The sequence below is a fragment of the Taeniopygia guttata genome, chromosome 23, assembly GCF_048771995.1.
Source record: "Taeniopygia guttata chromosome 23, bTaeGut7.mat, whole genome shotgun sequence".
NCBI lineage: Eukaryota > Metazoa > Chordata > Aves > Passeriformes > Estrildidae > Taeniopygia > Taeniopygia guttata.
The window spans coordinates 521,885-539,468 of NC_133048.1; the positions used below are offsets into that span (position 1 = coordinate 521,885).

General features: G+C 51.9%; 1 protein-coding gene across 1 annotated transcript; it reads right to left on the reverse strand.

Annotated features, from left to right (window-relative positions):
• Positions 1-11,655: 11,655 nt before the first annotated feature.
• Positions 11,656-17,497, reverse strand: UTP11 (UTP11 small subunit processome component). The gene is given in 8 exon segments (NM_001245739.1): positions 11,656-11,928; positions 12,487-12,597; positions 13,904-14,034; positions 14,237-14,330; positions 15,885-15,998; positions 16,242-16,344; positions 17,005-17,066; positions 17,392-17,497. Coding segments are annotated over 8 exon segments (762 nt in total). The 5' UTR covers positions 17,455-17,497; the 3' UTR covers positions 11,656-11,844.
• Between the last annotated feature and the right edge of the window lie 87 nt (positions 17,498-17,584).

Consider the following 17,584-nt stretch of genomic DNA (forward strand, 5'->3'; position numbering starts at 1 on the left):
CCCTCTGATTAGAGCCCTCAGAACAAACCTGCTAATGCCTTTCCCAAGCTCTCGCCCCCACACTTTTGCCATATAAATCACTATAATTAAAGTGTTTGGAAAATGCTTCGGGAGCCCAGACAAGCATCCCCACATGCTACACACCCAGCTTGGCAAGCCTGACTTCCTGCTGCACCCACCCTGCTGCCCGGGGCGCTGCATCCCTTCCCTCCCCAGCAGGACACAGGAGGGGACCGTTCCCAGGCTCTGCTCGCCCCGGGCTGCAAACCTGCCTGAGCTCAAACAGAGGGAGGCCACAGAGATGGGGCAGGACCCCTGCTAGCCCCTGGCACGGCCAGCAAAGGCTGGAATGGCTGTCCATTCCAGGGACCAGGGAATGCTGCTGCTCTCGCCTCTCTGTCACCTGCTGGGAGAACCAGTGCTGACTGCTGGAACCTTGTTGGAATTTGTGGGTATTGATGATTTTGAGATTGTATAAAATCTCTGTCTGTCAGCCCCGCTGCCAAAGAAGAAGCCATAATTCGTTTGTGCTGGTTTCAAGGTTGTTTATTCTGTTTATCTCTAACATGTTCTGCTGCCCTGCCGCAGCTCTGTCCTGCAGGGCAGCGTGTGGGGCTCTGCCCTCAGTGGGATGTTACAAACATTAAATACCACAAACTACCTGTGCTGGATTTACAATAACGTGCCAATATCTGTCACCTACGTTGGACAGTGTGTCCCCAGCCTGAACCAACAGAAAAATGCCAACACCACAGTGAAACATGGAGGGCATGAAGAAGGAGAAAAAGGACAAGGCACACCCAATTTCCTCCATCTTGTCCCCTTTGGACCCCTAATCTAGAATCCTAAAATTTTACTTTTGCACCCATGTCACACTTAATTATTACTCATATAAAACACTCAGAGCTTGTAATTCATCCTGTAAGATTGAAAACTCTTTTCCATGGGCAGAGATCACAGCCAGTGTCTCTGGGGGCTCTGTCCAGGGGGGTTCCTGACCCCTGCCAGGGTCCCAGACCTGCCAGGGCAGCCAGAGGGAAGCCCTGGATTCTCACATCTGGTGCCAGCACTGCCACAGCAGCCCAGGTGCCAGTCTGCAGCAAAGCCACCTGCCCACCCAGCCCGCTGGCCACTGCAGCTGTCTGGGGGTGAGGAATGAACCCCCAGTTCCCCCGGGGGCACCCCCAGAGCTGGGTCCCTGTGCTGGCTGGAGCAGCTGCTGCTGTGCTGCACCTTCTGCTGTCCCACCTGCCCCAGGGCAGCCGTGCAGGGGCACTCCTGCATCCCCTGCACCTTGGTGCTCTCCCCGTCACCAGCAAGTCTGAGATGCACAAACAGGGATGTGCAGCTGTGCTTGGGCGGCCACCGTGGGGATTTCACAGCCTGACAGAGCCTGTGACCATGGGAGCTCTGTTGTTTGCTGCCACTTTTCCTCAGCTGGGAGGGTCTGGCAGCTCTGTGCAGACAGAGCTCAGTCCTGCTCCCAGCTCCTGCTCAGCATGTCTTTTTACCTTTTAATGAAAGCGACTGAACTGCCTGAAGTTGCCTCTCAACTCTTCTCTGGGGCTCGGATTGCCAAGAAATGATTGACGCATTTAATGGAGGCAGTGGGTGCAGAGGAATTTGGCAGGAGCCCAGGCTCATGATCCACAAAGGATAGCCTGGGCTTTCTGAGCCTCTGCTCTCCCAGGACACACTGTCCTCAGCGGGGTGCTGCACTCTGGTCAGCAGCTGTGAGCTCAGGAGCCCTGGCAATGGGGCAGGGGCTGAGCCATGGGGTTGGGGAGAAGGATGTGGGGCAGGAAGGGCTGTGGAGGGGCTGCAGTGCACAGCCCTGAGCGCAGGCTGGAGTATCCAAGCCTCTCTCGGTGCCTTTTTGGTTTTTCTAGTGCTTTGAGCAGGGTTTGTCCCCACACTGGGGGTGAATGTGTACAGCAGATACTTGCCTGGTTTTGCATGCACACGCTCGTGTGTGAACCTGCACGTGAAAGGGATTCTTTTCTTACATTTCCTGGAGAGAAACCCCCCAGCCGTGCATGGACTAGTTAGGGAACAGCCCACACAGCTTGCATTTAGCACACATACCTGTGCATGCGTGCTCCTGAGCACTCCCATGCACACGTGTGAGCTCACCTGCACCTGCAGAGTTCTCCCTGTGGCACACCTGAGCCTGGCATGTGCCCTGTGACACCCCCACGCCAGACAGGTGCCACTCCAAACCAACCCAGCCATCACTGTGGGAGTCCAGGGCTTCCCTCTGGCTGCCCTGGCAGGTCTGGGACCCTGGCAGGGGTCAGGAACCCCCCTGGACAGAGCCCCCAGAGACACTGGCTGTGATCTCTGTCCATGGAAAAGAGTTTTCAATCTTACAGGATGAATTACAAGCTCTGAGTGTTTGATATCAGTAATAATTAAGTGTGGCAGGGGTGCAAAAGTAAAATTTTGGGATTCTAGATTAGGGGTCCAAAGGGGACAAGATGGAGGAAATTGGGTGTGCCTTGTCCTTTTTCTCCTTCTTCATGCCCTCCATGTTTCACTGTGGTGTTGGCATTTTTCTGTTGGTTCAGGCTGGGGACACACTGTCCAACGTAGGTGACAGATATTGGCACGTTATTGTAAATCCAGCACAGGTAGTTTGTGGTATTTAATGTTTGTACCATCCCACTGAGGGCAGAGCCCCACACGCTGCCCTGCAGGACAGAGCTGCGGCAGGGCAGCAGAACATGTTAGAGATAAACAGAATAAACAACCTTGAAACAGCACAGACGAATTATGGCTTCTGCTTTGGCAGCGGGGCTGACAGACAGAGACTTTCTACAATCTCAGAATCATCAATACCACAGATTCCAACACATCACCTGGCACCGAGTGATGCTTGCTGCAGCCTCCCCTTCCCACAGGAGCACTGTGGCAGCCAACTCCAAGGTTTAGAGCAGGGCAGTCTGAAGGCTTTTGTCTCTGCAGCCTTCTGGGAGGTATCAGAGAGTGACCCTTGGCTGTTCCTTAAGCTCAGGAACAAAGGAACAAAGCTGCCTGTCAGTCCTGACCATGAGCTCTGACCTCAGCTTAGCTTTGTCCTGTTTGAAAGGCACCCTGAAGCCACCACTAAAATTACTAATACCTCTCCCCTGGGTGTTTTCAGAGGGGCACCCATTCCAGATGTCTCTGGAGTGATTTCTAGGAGCTAGATAAGGCATTTCTTGTGTTTTCAATGTATACATTGCTCATCCCCTGGAGCTTCCCTTCTCCTGCAGATATAAAGGGCAATTTGTAGAGCTTACAAAGGCTTATTAAAATATCATTGTGAAAGGGTGACATAAGCACCTGAAGAGAAAAGAATAGGAAATATTTGTCTCATTAACCAGAGACTTAGATGCCTTGTTTCCTTTTCCTTGCATCTTCTTCCTATAGGAGGGCAACAGTAATTAATGATGGTGTGTGGAGAGAAAAGCCTCCCTGCCTGGAAGATGTGCTGATTTCTGTGAAGCCTCTGTGCCTGGCTTGTGCCGAGGGGCGGGCAGGCTGGGAGCAGGCATGCCTGGTGCTCAGAGGCCTGGCACATTCTTTCAAATAATGCCAAAAGAGCAGCATTTTCTGCAAGCAGCCCCAGCCCCGTTTGTGTGGCCACAGCCAGTGTGGGCTGGAACACAGCACGGGCTATTAGCATGTAATGAACACAACAATCACTCTGTAAGGGGGAGAAAGGGTTAGGGCCAGGCAGAATTTTAAGAATAAAGGCTTGTTTGGGAGAATTATTCACTCGGTCCCTGCTGTAGGTGGACGGCAGCAGATTAGAAGGAAACATTATCTCTCAGGGCAAGTTCAGAAGGACAAATGAAGCCAAACTGGCACGGGCTGAGAGTCTCAATACATTATTCTCTTTGCTCTACAAATCTGTGAGAACAAAGTGCTCAGTGTAAATGTTCACCAGGGCCTGTAGGACCACAAAAGTTCAGCATGAGATGAAGAGACACGTGTTGGCTATTAGTCCACTACAAAGAGCATTTCAGTTTAGAATTTAGAGTCTCATAAAAACATTATTGTCTGTATCCCAGGACATTTGCTTGTTAGGGCAACATGGATTTAAAAAAATGTGCCCCTCTGCACAGCTGTGTGCCTCAGCAGCCTTACCATGGCTGGCCCACCTCAGGCATCACCCTGAGGACAGTCCCTGAGCCTCACACCAGTCCTGCCATCCCTGCGGGCCAACAAGGACTGATGCCCTAAGGAACCCCTGGCCTGCTGTGCTTTGCTGCTGCAGGAGGTTGCACCTTGCCAGGCTCCTCTCAGCCAACACGCAGCACTGATGGAGCCTGCACTGACATTTCTGGCTCTGCCCACGTGTCTGCAGTTTGTATGTTCAGCTCTGAGGTAAGGAATGATGGAACCCCGGCCTGGTTCAGGGGCTCCGTGGGGTGGAAAAGTCTCTCCTCCAAGCCGTGCTTCCAAAGAAAGGCTCAGCAGTCTCTGTTGTTCGGTCTCAAGGCAGTTTATTCCAAGTTATCTAAAAGATTTTCTTCTGGGGCTGCTGTGGTTTGCTCACAGCTCAGGCAGAGGCACACACACACCCTGACATCCTCTCTGACTCCCGACTGCTTCTTCTCTCCCCCTCTGCCCAGGGCTGCTGCTGTCTTTTATATGGTACATTACGTGTTACATGGGTACAGTTTTTCCCCAATGCCTATTACCTATATTAAATGGTGCTTTTCTATCTTTTATATGGTACATTACGTGTTACATGGTTACAGTTTTTCCCCAATGCCTATTATCTATATTAAATGGTGCTTTTCTACTCTAAACCAATCTGTGAGTGCCAACATCACCAAGAACATGGAGGGAAGGAAGAAGAAAGAGGGAGGACAGGGCAGGCCCAAATCCCTCCATCTTAAAACCTCTGACCCCCATGTACAGAACAAAAAAAAAAACCCTGTACAGGATTTAAAACCCCCTTGTACAATACTAAAAAATTCTTCCCTCTACTTTGTGACTACTTCTACTATAATATCTAAACTTTTGTGACTTCTTGTTCTTCCTGCAAGGTTGGTAAATCATTCCATGGCTCAAACCCAAAATCACAGCTGTTTCCAGCTGCCTGCCAGGGTCTGAAATGCTTCTGACCTGGACCCAGAACATCCAAAACTGTCTGAGGGACATTTTGAGTTCCCACAAGGAAGAAGTTTATGTCCAAGTGAAAAAGCCAAGGATCATAGAGTTCTTGCCTTCCCCAGAGGTCTCAGTGCAGCTCTTGGGAACACCAAGGCACCTTTCCCCTTCTCTGCCATCAGGATCCCTCCTTCCTGACAAACCAAAGCCCAGCTGGAGCTGCTGGACTTGGTGCTGGCTCTGAGTGAAGAGCAGTGATGGCAGCACAGAGACAATCAGAACACAGGATCTGACAGTCCCTCCTGGACTTGCAGCCTGGAATAAACAAAATTATGGACAAACATTCACGAGTACATCTATGACACTTCTGGGTTGTAAGCTGCTTGCTGCCTGCCTGCTTTAGAAGGATTTTGACAAAAAGCATCCACATGATTTTGATGTACTTAAGCCCATGGCCAGGCTTTATAAGATGTTTGGCAATCTATGGGACAGTTTTTAGAAGCATTTTGTTTTGCATTTGGATTGTCTTCCAGCTACCAAGAGGGTCAGCTTTGGGCTCAGTCTGCAGAGGGAGGAAGGTTTGAGGACTTTTGCAGCAGGAGACTCGGCAGGGCCACCCCAGGTCTGTGCCAGGAGCTGTGGGCAGGCAGTGAGCAAGGCTCAGAGCAATCCTCATCTCCCCCAGATCTGTTTGTCCTGCCAGCCTCAAAGGCAGCCAGCACACAGCATCCACTGCTTCCTCCAGCTGCACAAGGAGCGTGTGCTTTTAAAAGGCTAAAAAAAAAAAAAAAAAAAAGGTGGAATATATTATCTATTCACAAAGTCATTGTAAATATTAAAGAGCCCATGAGGGGAAATGTCTCTGATGATGTCTTTTCAGGAGTGTGGGAGAAAAATCCATGCAAAGGCACTACTGAGGGGTATGGCCAAAAGGCAAGAGAAGCTTTGAACTTGTTCAAAGCCACAGGGTCGGCAGTGTTTCTGGGACTGCAGCGGGGAGCTGCTCCCCATCTCTCCTCAGAGCCAGCTAAAAGGTCACTTCAGCAAATCCACAATTTAAATAAAAGATAGTGAGTCCCAGAGAGAGCTATTTGAAAATAAAAGGCACCAGAAGCGAGATGAATGCATGTGTGAGTGGCAGAGGTCGTGGGGAGCCTGGGCTCAGCAGCAGAGTGTCTGTGCAGCGCAGGGACAGGTCAGGTACCCCAGGTGCTCCTCAGGGCTGCACCTGGCCCAGCAGGAATGGAAAGGGAGCCTCCATCCCCCTGTCCCCAGCCCCCCTCCAGCCCCCTTGGGTCACAGAGCAGCCTGGGGGTCTCCTGCCCAGCCCCACCAGTATACCCAGTATAGCCAGGCTGCAGAACCACGTCCCTGCTGCCACAGGGCACAACCAGGAGAAAAGAAACATCTCTGGAGAGGCCAAGACCTGGCTTTGGAGGACTCGTCTCCTGCGCTCCTGAGGTGTCCCAGGAAAGGACAGAAGATCATTAAAAACCCTGAGGAGACACTGTGATTGGGAAGGCAAGGGGAGCAGAGCAGTCCGTGGTGTTATGTAATGCAGCTCTGTTGAAACAGTGCAGGAAAGTTGCCTTGTGCCAATAAATCAGGCGGCCACGGAGGAGCAGATGTGAATCACACCTTGCTTCATATGCCCTGCAGTGTTTTCACTTATTGTTCCAGTTTTAAAGATTAATGGCACTCAGAGATGAGTATTAGCTACGCTTCCATTTCATACTCATTATCAGAAGAGCTTTTTTCAGCATAATTAGCATGGATCAAATTTTCCAAGTGGCTCAGCAGACTGGCTGCTGTTCCTTGGCTGCTGAGAATGCCTGGGACATCCCACTGCTGCTCCTGGGTGCACTGGACCCCTGACTCCTCTTAGCAGCTTGAAATGTGGTGGGAGAAGGGGCATTGTGAGATGGCAGCTGCTGCAGCCCAGAAACAGGGATTCCCTGAGCTGGGCTGCCAGGAACCCCGTGTCCTGACACAGCTGGGGGGGTGAGGGCCTGGCAGCCTCTCTGTCACTAAACGGGAGGGCAGGAGGCTCTGGCTGCTGTGGGTCAGCCAGGGGCAGTGCTGGTGCTCACAGCCCAGGCAGCAGCAGCCCTGGAGCCCCGGTGCTGGGGCTGATCCCTGCTCCAGGTGCTTTGTGTTGTCTGGGCACATGTGTCTGGTGCCCAGCACTCAGGGCATGGAGTATTTGATACCTGGAGGAGTAACTCAGGTGGGTACCAGCACCAGGAGCCAGCCTGGCTGTGGGGCAGGAGGGCTGGGAGAGAGGGAAGGTGGGGTGGGAGAGCTGGAGGAAACGGTGGCTGGGGAAGGGAAAGTTGCTGGCATCTTCCAGGGCTTCCTGGGACTGCCTGGTGGGGCTGGGCAGGCTGTGCTCCCCGGGCTGTGTGTGAAGGGCGAGCCCCGGCTGCTGTGCCTGCAGGGGAAGGTGCTGGCAGCGTGGGGGGAGAGCAGTGGGGGCTGTGGGTGCTGGTGTGTGCCCGCCAGTGGTGTGGAGAAGGGCAGGGAGCACAGTGCTGAGCTGCCTGCTACACCCAATCAACCCGTGATCGTTCCTATCATGAAGATAAACTGGCCATTGTTGCCAAAAATAAATGTTAGTGTTCCAAATCCACACTTCAATAGCACCAGCTCATTAGAGATGCATATCATTTGGCTCCAGTCCCACACCTTCTAGCTCGTTATAAATATGCAGTTGCTGCTGGCTCTACCCCAATCATCTCTGCAATCAGAGCTTTTAATTAGGTTAATTAAATTGTATCAAACCTCGCAGGGACGTAGTTCACTGATGCTGATGAGGCAGCCAAAACAGACCTTAACTCTAGCTCTAATGAAGGCCCTGCTGCAGCTAATAACAATGCATAATAAATTAGTGCTTCCCTAGAAAGGTGCATCGGGGCTTGCATTTCAGTAAATGATGATCTGTGTGCACTAATTCACTATTGCAGTCTTTAGGTCTGCCAAGGCAGGGACATCCTGGGAATAGGCTCTCACTAAATAATGGGCTCCTGCCTGCTGGAAGCAGCACTGCTCACCTGGGCTCTCTCAAGGCACTAACGGCTTCAGGTACACAACTGTGAGACAACAAAGCAAATATTTGCTGCTTTCACCTTGCCCAGCCCTGGGTTCACTCCTGATGCCTGGCATCTCACAGCAGCAGCAGCAGCAGGTATTTATTCATTTGAAACCTTCTGTCATGGGATTTGGAGAGGAAGGTTTTGTCTGGAGGGAAGTGGGAGGCTGTGTCCGAGTGTGGCAGCAAGAAGGGGACAGCACCCTGTGCCCAGCTCTCCCCAGACATCAGCAACCCCGTGTTGCTCCTAATCAAAGGTCCAAGCGGCCAAGGAGCCGTGGAACAGAGAGGTTTAGGGCAGCCATGCTGAGCAGCAATTAGTCATTCCTGATTTACATTCTGCTCTTTCAACTCCCTGCTGTGAAGCTGCTCAGGCTTGAGTGGAGGAACTTCACCACCCTTTTCTCCTTGGTGCCCTTGGGCAAGACACCTCAGCTGAACCTGGCTGTAGGATGCTGGGGAAGAGCAGGACCAGGGCAGCCAGTCCTGCAGCTGGGGACACCTGCACCAGCCCCCAGTGCCACTGGTGCCCTGGGCTGGCAGCACCTGCTGGGTGAGCAGAGGGATGCTGCAGAGGTGAGTGGTGAGCAGATGGTAAGGCACAGGGCAGCCCTGGGATGGGTGGGACCAAGCCTCCCTGCTCTTCTTTGCTCTAAGAACGCAACCTGGGGGTCCTCCAGAGGTGCTGGGGGTCCCTCTGGCTGCCACAGCACATGGCCACTGAGGGACACCACACAGTGGCTGTCCTGGGGTGATCCAGAGCCTCCCCAGGCCATGCCATGCCCCAGGGACCCCACTGTGCTCTCCAGCCTTGGAAAATGGAGCCTACAGGAATGCACCTGAGAAGCCTAGGGGCTGCTGATGGTTCTCCTGCTAGTAAAATATATTGCTGCTGCAGCCTAGAGATGATCCTGTGAGCGTAGCCTGCTATTAACATTAATAGAAGTCATTATCAATTGAGTTCTTCAGGACTTGAACAAGGAATTACACAAATTGTTATATGGCACAATATTATTGAGTCACCTAAAACCTGAGCTGTGAATCTGGAGAATTTTGATATCTGTATCAAGCTGCAGGGAATCTCCTTGCTAAAGAACCTGTTGGTTCAGCTTTTGATGCTATAATTATCACAAACAAAAAATAGCCGTGGGCATTTTCTCGCTGTCCTTCCCCATGAGGGCCCAGCTAGAGGATGGCAGATCCCACTCCTGTCTCACTTTAAATCCTGTGCTGTGGCCCACTGGGCTGGGTTTTGGAGTCAGTTACCAGGTACTGGCTCTTTCCAGGTGCTTGCAGAAACATTTCAGTGCTTTATTATGAGGATACCAAGCTAAAGGCTTTGGGAGTCAAAGGTCTTTGAGAAAGTGTGGATTTTTTCCGGGATGCCATTGGGAACTCTGCAGGGCAGCAGGTGTGAGTCAGCCCTGTCTGCTAACATAGAAGTTCAGAGATCAACACTTGCCAAATCCTTCATCATTGCAGGCAGAAATAGCTGGAAAATGTTTGTGCACAAGAGCTGGCACCTCCTTTTAGTCTGTTGTGGCCACAAGATGATACACCACTCCACCGGCTTTGGGATTTTACCCAGGCTTTGGAAGTCAGGGTCCGGCAAGAAGCCTGCTCAGTGTGACCAGCACAGATGTAACACTGCTCTGGTTTCCCTTTGTTAAAGCCTTCATGGCTCCCCAGGGAAAAGTAAATCACAACAGGCACAACTTTTGCTGCCCAGACCCATCCTGAGATCACCAAACTCAGCTCCCAGGTGCCAGTGGACACCACCACCCCCAGGAGAAGCAGCGTGGCCAGTGCCTGCTCAAAGAACGCCTCACAGCCGCATCCACAGCACCTCACTGCCAAGCGGGAAGAGGGAATGTTCCAGGGCATGGGCATTGTGCCCAGTCCAGCACTCGCTCTGCGGTGGGACAGAGGGGGACAGAGGCCATCGCTGGGCCTGGCCAGGTCGCTGCTTTTCAATTCCTGCTGCAGGACTCCGGGAGGCTCCCCCAGCACAAGTGCCGCTTTCCTCTCCCGTCCAGCAGCAACGCTCTGCGTGCATGCGCAATTAATCAAGGGCAAGGATTAAATATGTATCTGTTTAAACCTTAGTCTGAAAGAGACCTCCCGTGACGGGCAGCGGGGACACTCCCGGGGTGCGCGGGGACACTCCCGGGGTGCGCGGGGACACTCCCGGGGTGCGCGGGGACATTCCCGGGGTGCGCGGGGACACTCCCGGGGTGCGCGGGGACACTCCCGGGGTGCGCGGGGACATTCCCGAGGTGCGCGGGGACGTTCCCGGTGCGCGGGGACATTCCCGGGGTGTGCGGGGACATTCCCGGTGCGCGGGGACACTCCCGGTGCGCGGGGACACTCCCGGTGCGCGGGGACACTCCCGGTGCGCGGGGACACCGCGGGAGCTCCCGAGCCCCGGGCGGGCACGGCCGCGCCGCGCTCCAATGCTGCCCCCTGCGGGCCCGGCCCGGCACTGCGGCTGCTCCGAGCCGGGCCGAACCGAACCGAGCCGAGCCGAGCCGAGCCGTGCCGGGCTAAGCCGTCCTCACACACGAGGCTTTGTTCTCCTTTCGCTTGAGCACACCGCACCGAACCGGACCCTTGTCACACCCACGACTTTGTTTTCCTTTCGCTCGAACGAACCGAACCCTTCTCACGCACGGGGCTTTGTTTCCCACTCCCGCTCGCCCCGGCCCCGACAGAATCCGCAGTCTCCAGGTTCTGCAGAACTCCATGAACGCTCCCCTGAAAACTTTTCTCCCCAGTTATCTCTGCGATGGCAGGAACAACGTCTGAAGCCGCATTTCAGCACGTAAAAACATCGCGTTTCATCACCCAGCTGCTGGAAAAGCTCCAAAGTAGGTAGGGCCTGAGAAGAGCATCTTTTTTTTTCTCCCCCACTTGCAGACCATGTGTTTTTTGCTGGCAGCGACAGGGCGATGGAGAGATAAGAAGAGGAATGTTCACACGGAGGCTTCTCTGAACGTGCCTGGGCTGCTCAGGACACTCAGGATGTGTCTGCACATCCCCCAGGCCTGGCAGTGCAGCCGGCCCAAGGAAAACCCAGAGGACAAACTCCTGTCCCACACTTGGCTGCTGCACTGTCTCCCCTAACACAGAACTTTGGCACTGCCTCAGTTTGAACTGAAGCAACTCTGGAGGAAAAGCACACGATGGAATAGTGCAAATAGGAAATGAGAAGGATTGGGGGATGCTGGGGAAACAATTAGAGAGTAATTCACCTTTAGCCTGCTTGAAAAGACAGCTGAAAAAGCTGAGCTGCACCCTCAGGTTTGGACAGGTCCTGCTCAGCCCCAGAGCTGACAATGCCCAAGTACCTTCCCTGTCCCTGGGCTGTGCTTGACCCACCTCCCAACACCCCACTATGACCTCACTGATTGTTTATGGTGCATCCTACCAGGACACTCAGGCAAATCTCATGGCTTCCCACCATCAACAGAACAAACTCTGATTTATTAATCAATTAATTAGATGAAACACACTGATGGCTGCCACAGGCCCACAGTGATTTGTTTCAGCAAAGTGCTGAGCTGCAGACAAAAGCAGGCTGGCACCAGCCCTTCTCCAAGGGATATGGCTCCTCCTTTCTGAGCAAAGACTGTAACAATTATTCCATGAAATGGCTAACGTTTCCTCTGAAACTTGAATTTGTAAATAGCTGGACCAGTCGTTGTTTCTTTCTTCACCTTTACTTTATGAGTTTTGTCCTGGAAAAAAGAACAAGTACAAATATTTGCTGTCATGCAAGGAGAAAAACCCACACCCACATAAATCAGAGAATCCCTAGGTCTGACCACAAAAGAAAAATGGTCACTTTGCACTGTTTAGGTGGGGATTATAATTTTTATCTGCTCTTTTCCCCTTCAGGGTGTCAGACACAATCTGCTTTGCTCACAAGCACCAGAGAACAGAAGTCCCATTGAGACAAAGAATTTCTGTGGTCATCCAGGTCTTTAAGACCTTCTCATAACTTACAGAAATGGCTCCCTGCTTCTGACTCCTAGTGACACTATTCTGAGCTCCTTGTGAGCACCATTTTACAGATGAGTCTTTATCCTTGGTGACAAGGAGAGACTAGGACTAGCAGATATAATTTACTGGAATGCTTCATCTCCTTGCTTTTTCCATATTAAAGAGGATTACTTATCTTTAGGAGTTATCTGCAGGTGTCACTATAAAACCAGAATGAAGAAACAAATACATCATACACAACACACACAGTACCAGACCTAATGACCTGAACAGAACAGAACCAAATCCCTCACCAGAAGATCCTTCCGTGTCTGGATTTTCTGGGAGATGACAAACATGGCCTTCTCCCTCTCGATGCGCTGCCTCAGGAGGTCATACTGGTTCTTCCTCTGCTGGGCTAATTTCTGGAAACAAGGAAAAATAAACTGGTTTAAGACAGAGATGAACAAGACATTGTGGTCTAAATCCTCTGAATTTTAATGTCAAATGCAAGAAATGAGGCAATTTGACTTCCTAATGAAAATCCACTTTATCCAGAGGAAGGAAAACAAAAAAAAAAGGACAGACCAGAGACCAATTCCTGAAGTGCTCAGAGCCTGCAGAGGCCTCTCAAAATGTAACTTGTTGGGTCAAGTTTGCCTAATGAGAGTGGATAGCTTTCCCAGCACAGGAACACTATTACTGCAGGTGTGATTTAAGTAATTAAATTAAGGAGAACAGATCCCAACACGCTTAAAATATGACTCAGACATTTAGGAGAAAACTAGTCAGTCTACGACTCGTCCAACTGCTTTCCTGACAAGTCAAACTGAGACAGCTGGCAGGAGGAAAGGGACCACAGGGTATTTATTATCTGACATCTGAGTCAGAAAAAACAGGTTAAAAATTTACCAGTCGGCAATTTTAAGACAACTATTTTTACCTTACACACAACCAACTCATACTCAGAGGACTTTCCAACAGATCTGAATTACCTAAGCAGAATCTACAGTAGTAAAGCCAACTGTAGCTACCTGTGTGATACTAAAACATCAGAATCAAAGCTGATTGCATAAGCAATTCATGCTGAAGACTCATGGAACAATTCAAACTAGGGAAGCCAGGAAGTGAGACTATAGCTTAAATGGCTTTAGGAAGGAAAGTGAGGAGACAAATCTCAAGTCACTTTGGGCTCAGAACCAAACTGAAAAATACTGTAAGATCAGGAACACTGCAATAGACATCTGTGTTGGAATAAGCTTCCTCCTATTTACCTAATTTAGGGGTGTAAGGGGTTTTGGGAAGTGTGAGAAGAGACTTAACAGTGGATGCTGAAAAAAATTACACCTAAAACTGCAGCAGTCTAATGAAAAGACAGTCCCATAGGTATATGTTCTTTTATAGAGGAGAAATATCTCAGTTTTGCAGGGACACCGCCTAATCAGATCCAGATCACTCTTTTCTGGCCTGTATATCACAACTTATGGTAGTCCACCCACATTGGACTGGGATGCAATGAAAGACTGTGTTAGTCCAGGAGAAGATGTGACTGCAGGCTCCAGGCAGTCACTTGGTGATTAAGTGACATCCACTACTGCCTTGTGTCACCAATAAAAGTTTTAAGAACACAGTTTTGTTCACCTCCACAGTGGTGCAATTAATCCTTTTTAGTGCTTGTCATATAGAAGATGTAAACCATGAGGAAGTCTGTAGGACAAACAGCAGCAGTACCTTTAGGTGGACAGGATCAGTAGGTCCCTTCACTGCCTCTCTCTGCAGTGTTGCAATGGTTGGTCGGTTGTACACTCTATCTACCAGCTCAGGAAGGGTGTCCAGGTGAGCAGCAATATCAAACTCCTTAGCTATATATTAAAAAAAAGAAATTAGGAATAAACTCATTGAAATAAGGAAATCTTCCAAACACATTGCTACAATCAGCAACACAACTCCTGCAGAAGTGATGCCTCAGCTAAGTAACCAAGAGGGATTTCTCGAGCACCTGAATTTTTATTCCTGAAAGACAGAAGTGAGTTTCTTTTCCGACAGAAGGAGCCCCGGTCTCACCTTCCCGCTCCGTGTCCACGAAGAAGAGGTGCCGGCGCGCGCTGCTCCCCGCGGCGTCCAGCAGGTGGAGCTCTGCCTTCAGCCGCTCGATTTTCTGCCACAGAAAGTCCAAGTTTGGCCAAATTCGGAGCGAGTAAAATCAAACCTCCCCCGAGGGCATTTCTGTCTGCTCCTCGGGGTTACAAACAGCTGAACTCCTCCTTCCTTTTTTAATCTCTGAAAACACATCTAGCCTATGTTTTTGCCTTCACAACCTTTCCAGAGGGTCACAGTGATTCCTGCTGTTACCCAGGCAAAGCGTACACATCCACCTGCAAAGCTGAGTCCTCTCTTTGGCAAAGGGGAATGATTGCCATGGAACCAGCAAAAGCATGGAGGAAAGTTTAAAGCTGGCTTTGATTTTTTTATCCCCAGTGAGAATTCTGTTTTGTGAATCAACATCAGAGCATGCAACACCTTCAGAAGAAGATGGTATTTTTGTGGACTGCCAGCCTACCATATTCCAACAACCATTCTCCTCAGCTGGGAGACCACCTCATTCTCTGCCTGACAGGAGAGTGCAGCCAGGGTGCAGTTACTCAGCTCTCTCAAGTTACAAGTGTTTTCCCCTGGATCAGCACTGGTGAGGCTGCACCTTGAGTGCTGTGTCCAAGTTCTGGCCCCTTCCATTTAGGAAGGACATTGAGAGGCTTGAATGTGTCCAAAGAGCAGCAAAGCTGGTGAAGGGTCTGGAACATAAATCCTATGGAGAATGGCTGAGGGAGCTGTTTAGCCTGGAGAAAAGGAGGCTCAGGGGGGACCTGATCACTCCCTACAACTCCCTGAAAGGTGTTGTAGACAGGTGGGGGTCATCTCTTCTCCCAGGCAACCACTGACAGACTGAGAGGACCTTAAGCTGTGCCAGGGGAAGTTTAGGCTGGACTTAGGAAAAAAAATCTCTAGGCACTGGAACAAGCTACCCAAGGAGGTGGGGGAGTCACCATCCCTGGAGGTGTTTAAAAAAATACTGGATGTGATGCTCAGTGCCATGGTCTGGCTTTCAAGGTGGTGTTAGCTCACAGGTTGAACTTGATGAACTCAAAGGTCTTTTCCAACATAGTTAATTCTGTGATTCTGTGACAGGCCAAGAGGAAACAGCTCCAAGCTATGCTGGGGGGGGGTTCAGGTTTGGCATTGGGAAAAACTTCTTCCCTGGAAGGGTAGTCAGGCATTGGAACAGGGAAATGGTGGAATCGCCATCCCTGGAAGTGTTCAAGAGGTGTGTGGCTGTGGCAGCTGGGGGGGCACAGGTTAGTGGTGACCACGGTGGTGGGGGGTGAGCAGCTGGACTTCATGACCTGAGAGCACTCTTCCAACCTTAGTGATCCCATGATTTCTCTATGAACATGCTAAGCAGAAAAACGTTTAAAGTCTTGAAATTTAGGTAAAAATCACTGTGTTTTATAACAATGTACAGTGTCATTTTCTGTTACCATCACACCTTTAGGCTCTACATCCAGCACTCTAATGGCACTTCCATTGTCCTTTCCAGCACTCTACAAATCAGACTTCACTGAACAAACACAACAGCCAGCAGCACCAGGAAGTACAACACAGTAAAAAACCAATTCTGAGCAAAGTAGAAAACACTAAAAATGTGAGTTATTACCTTGGCTTCAGCAACTCTTTTCATTTCTACGTATTTAATATCCTGTGTCCTCATCAGTTTCACCTGCTCTGGGGTAATTTCATCCTTTGGCTGCTTTATTACGTGGACTCCATCCTACAAGCAGACAAACACAGGACTTATAGACAGTCCATCCCACCTGGAGAGCACTGTGGGGCCTGCTAACAGCAGAACTTTGTCCCTTGTGCCTCATTTTCTTCAAAGTCTTCTACAGGCACCAAACTAATTTTTCTAATTTATCTAATAAGTCATAAATTTAAACCAAAACAAGGTAGGGGAGAAAAGCGTTACTTAGAGCAACAAAGTGTAATCCTGCTTGAAGGCAGTGGAGGCTCTCACCTTGACCTCTGCACGTATCATTTTGAAGTAGAACTCATCGGGGTTCTTGTCCAGAGCTTTCTTCTGCAGCTCCCTGAGAGCATTCTGCTTCTTGTGGTAGTCACTGGAGGGGGATAAAACCAACAATCACGAGCTGCTCAGCAGCTTCTCCTTGTTCACCCCGGCTGAGGCACCGAGTCCCTCCCAGAGAGGCTCAGAGATGGGAGACAGCGCAGGGAAACCCTCTGGATGGGGGGGAGACCCTATAGATGGGGGGGAAACCCTCTGGATGGGGGGGAAACCCTCTGGATGGGGGGGGAAACCCTCTGGATGGGGGGGGAAACCCTCTGGATGGGGGGGGAAACCCTCTGGATGGGGGGGGAAACCCTCTGGATGGGGGGGGAAACCCTCTGTACTGGGGGACACCCTCTGGACGGGAGGAAACCTTCTGGACGGGGGGACACCCTATAGATGGGAGGGAAACCCTATAGATGGGAGGGAAACCCTATAGATGGGAGGGAAACCCTATAGATGGGAGGGAAACCCTATAGATGGGGGGGAAACCCTATAGATGGGGGGGGGAAACCCTATAGATGGGGGGGGAAACCCTCTGGATGGGGGGGAAACCCTCTGGATGGGGGGGGGGGAACCCTCTAGATGGGGGGGAAACCCTCTGGATGGGGGGGAAACCCTCTGGATAGGGGAAAATCCTCTGGATGGGGGAAAATCCTCTGGACCGGGGGTCACGCACCCAGCGCCGCCCGCCCCCCGCGGCCGCACTCACTGGGCGCGGAGCCGGTAGTCCTTCTTCTTCTCCAGCAAGCCCAGCTTCGTCCGGGCGGCGGGCTACGGGAGAGACGGGGAGCGTGAGGGGCACACGGGGAGCGTGAGGGGCACACGGGGAGCGGGAGGGGCACACGGGGAGCGGGAGGGGCACACGGGGAGCGGGAGGGGCACACGGGGAGCGAGAGGGGCACACGGGGAGCGGGAGGGGCACACGGGGAGCGTGAGGGGCACACGGGGAGCGGGAGGGGCACACGGGGAGCGTGAGGGGCACACGGGGAGCGTGCGGGAGAGAGCGCGGGGAGGGAGCGGGAAGGGCCCGGAGCGGAGGGCCCGGCGGGGAGGCAGCGCGGAGGGCTCCGCTAAGGGCCCGGTCCCGCTCACCGACCTGTGCCCGCTCGCGGTGCGGGCGCTGCCGCGCCTTGGCGGCTTTCCTGAAGGCGGCCGACATGGCTGCGATGGAGCTCCGAGCGCCGGGCCCGGCGGGGCGCACCGGAACGGGCGGGGCCCGGCCCCGGCGGTCACGGGCCGCGCGCGCCCCCGCCAGGCCGCGCCGTGCCCATGGCGGCGGCAGCGGGAAC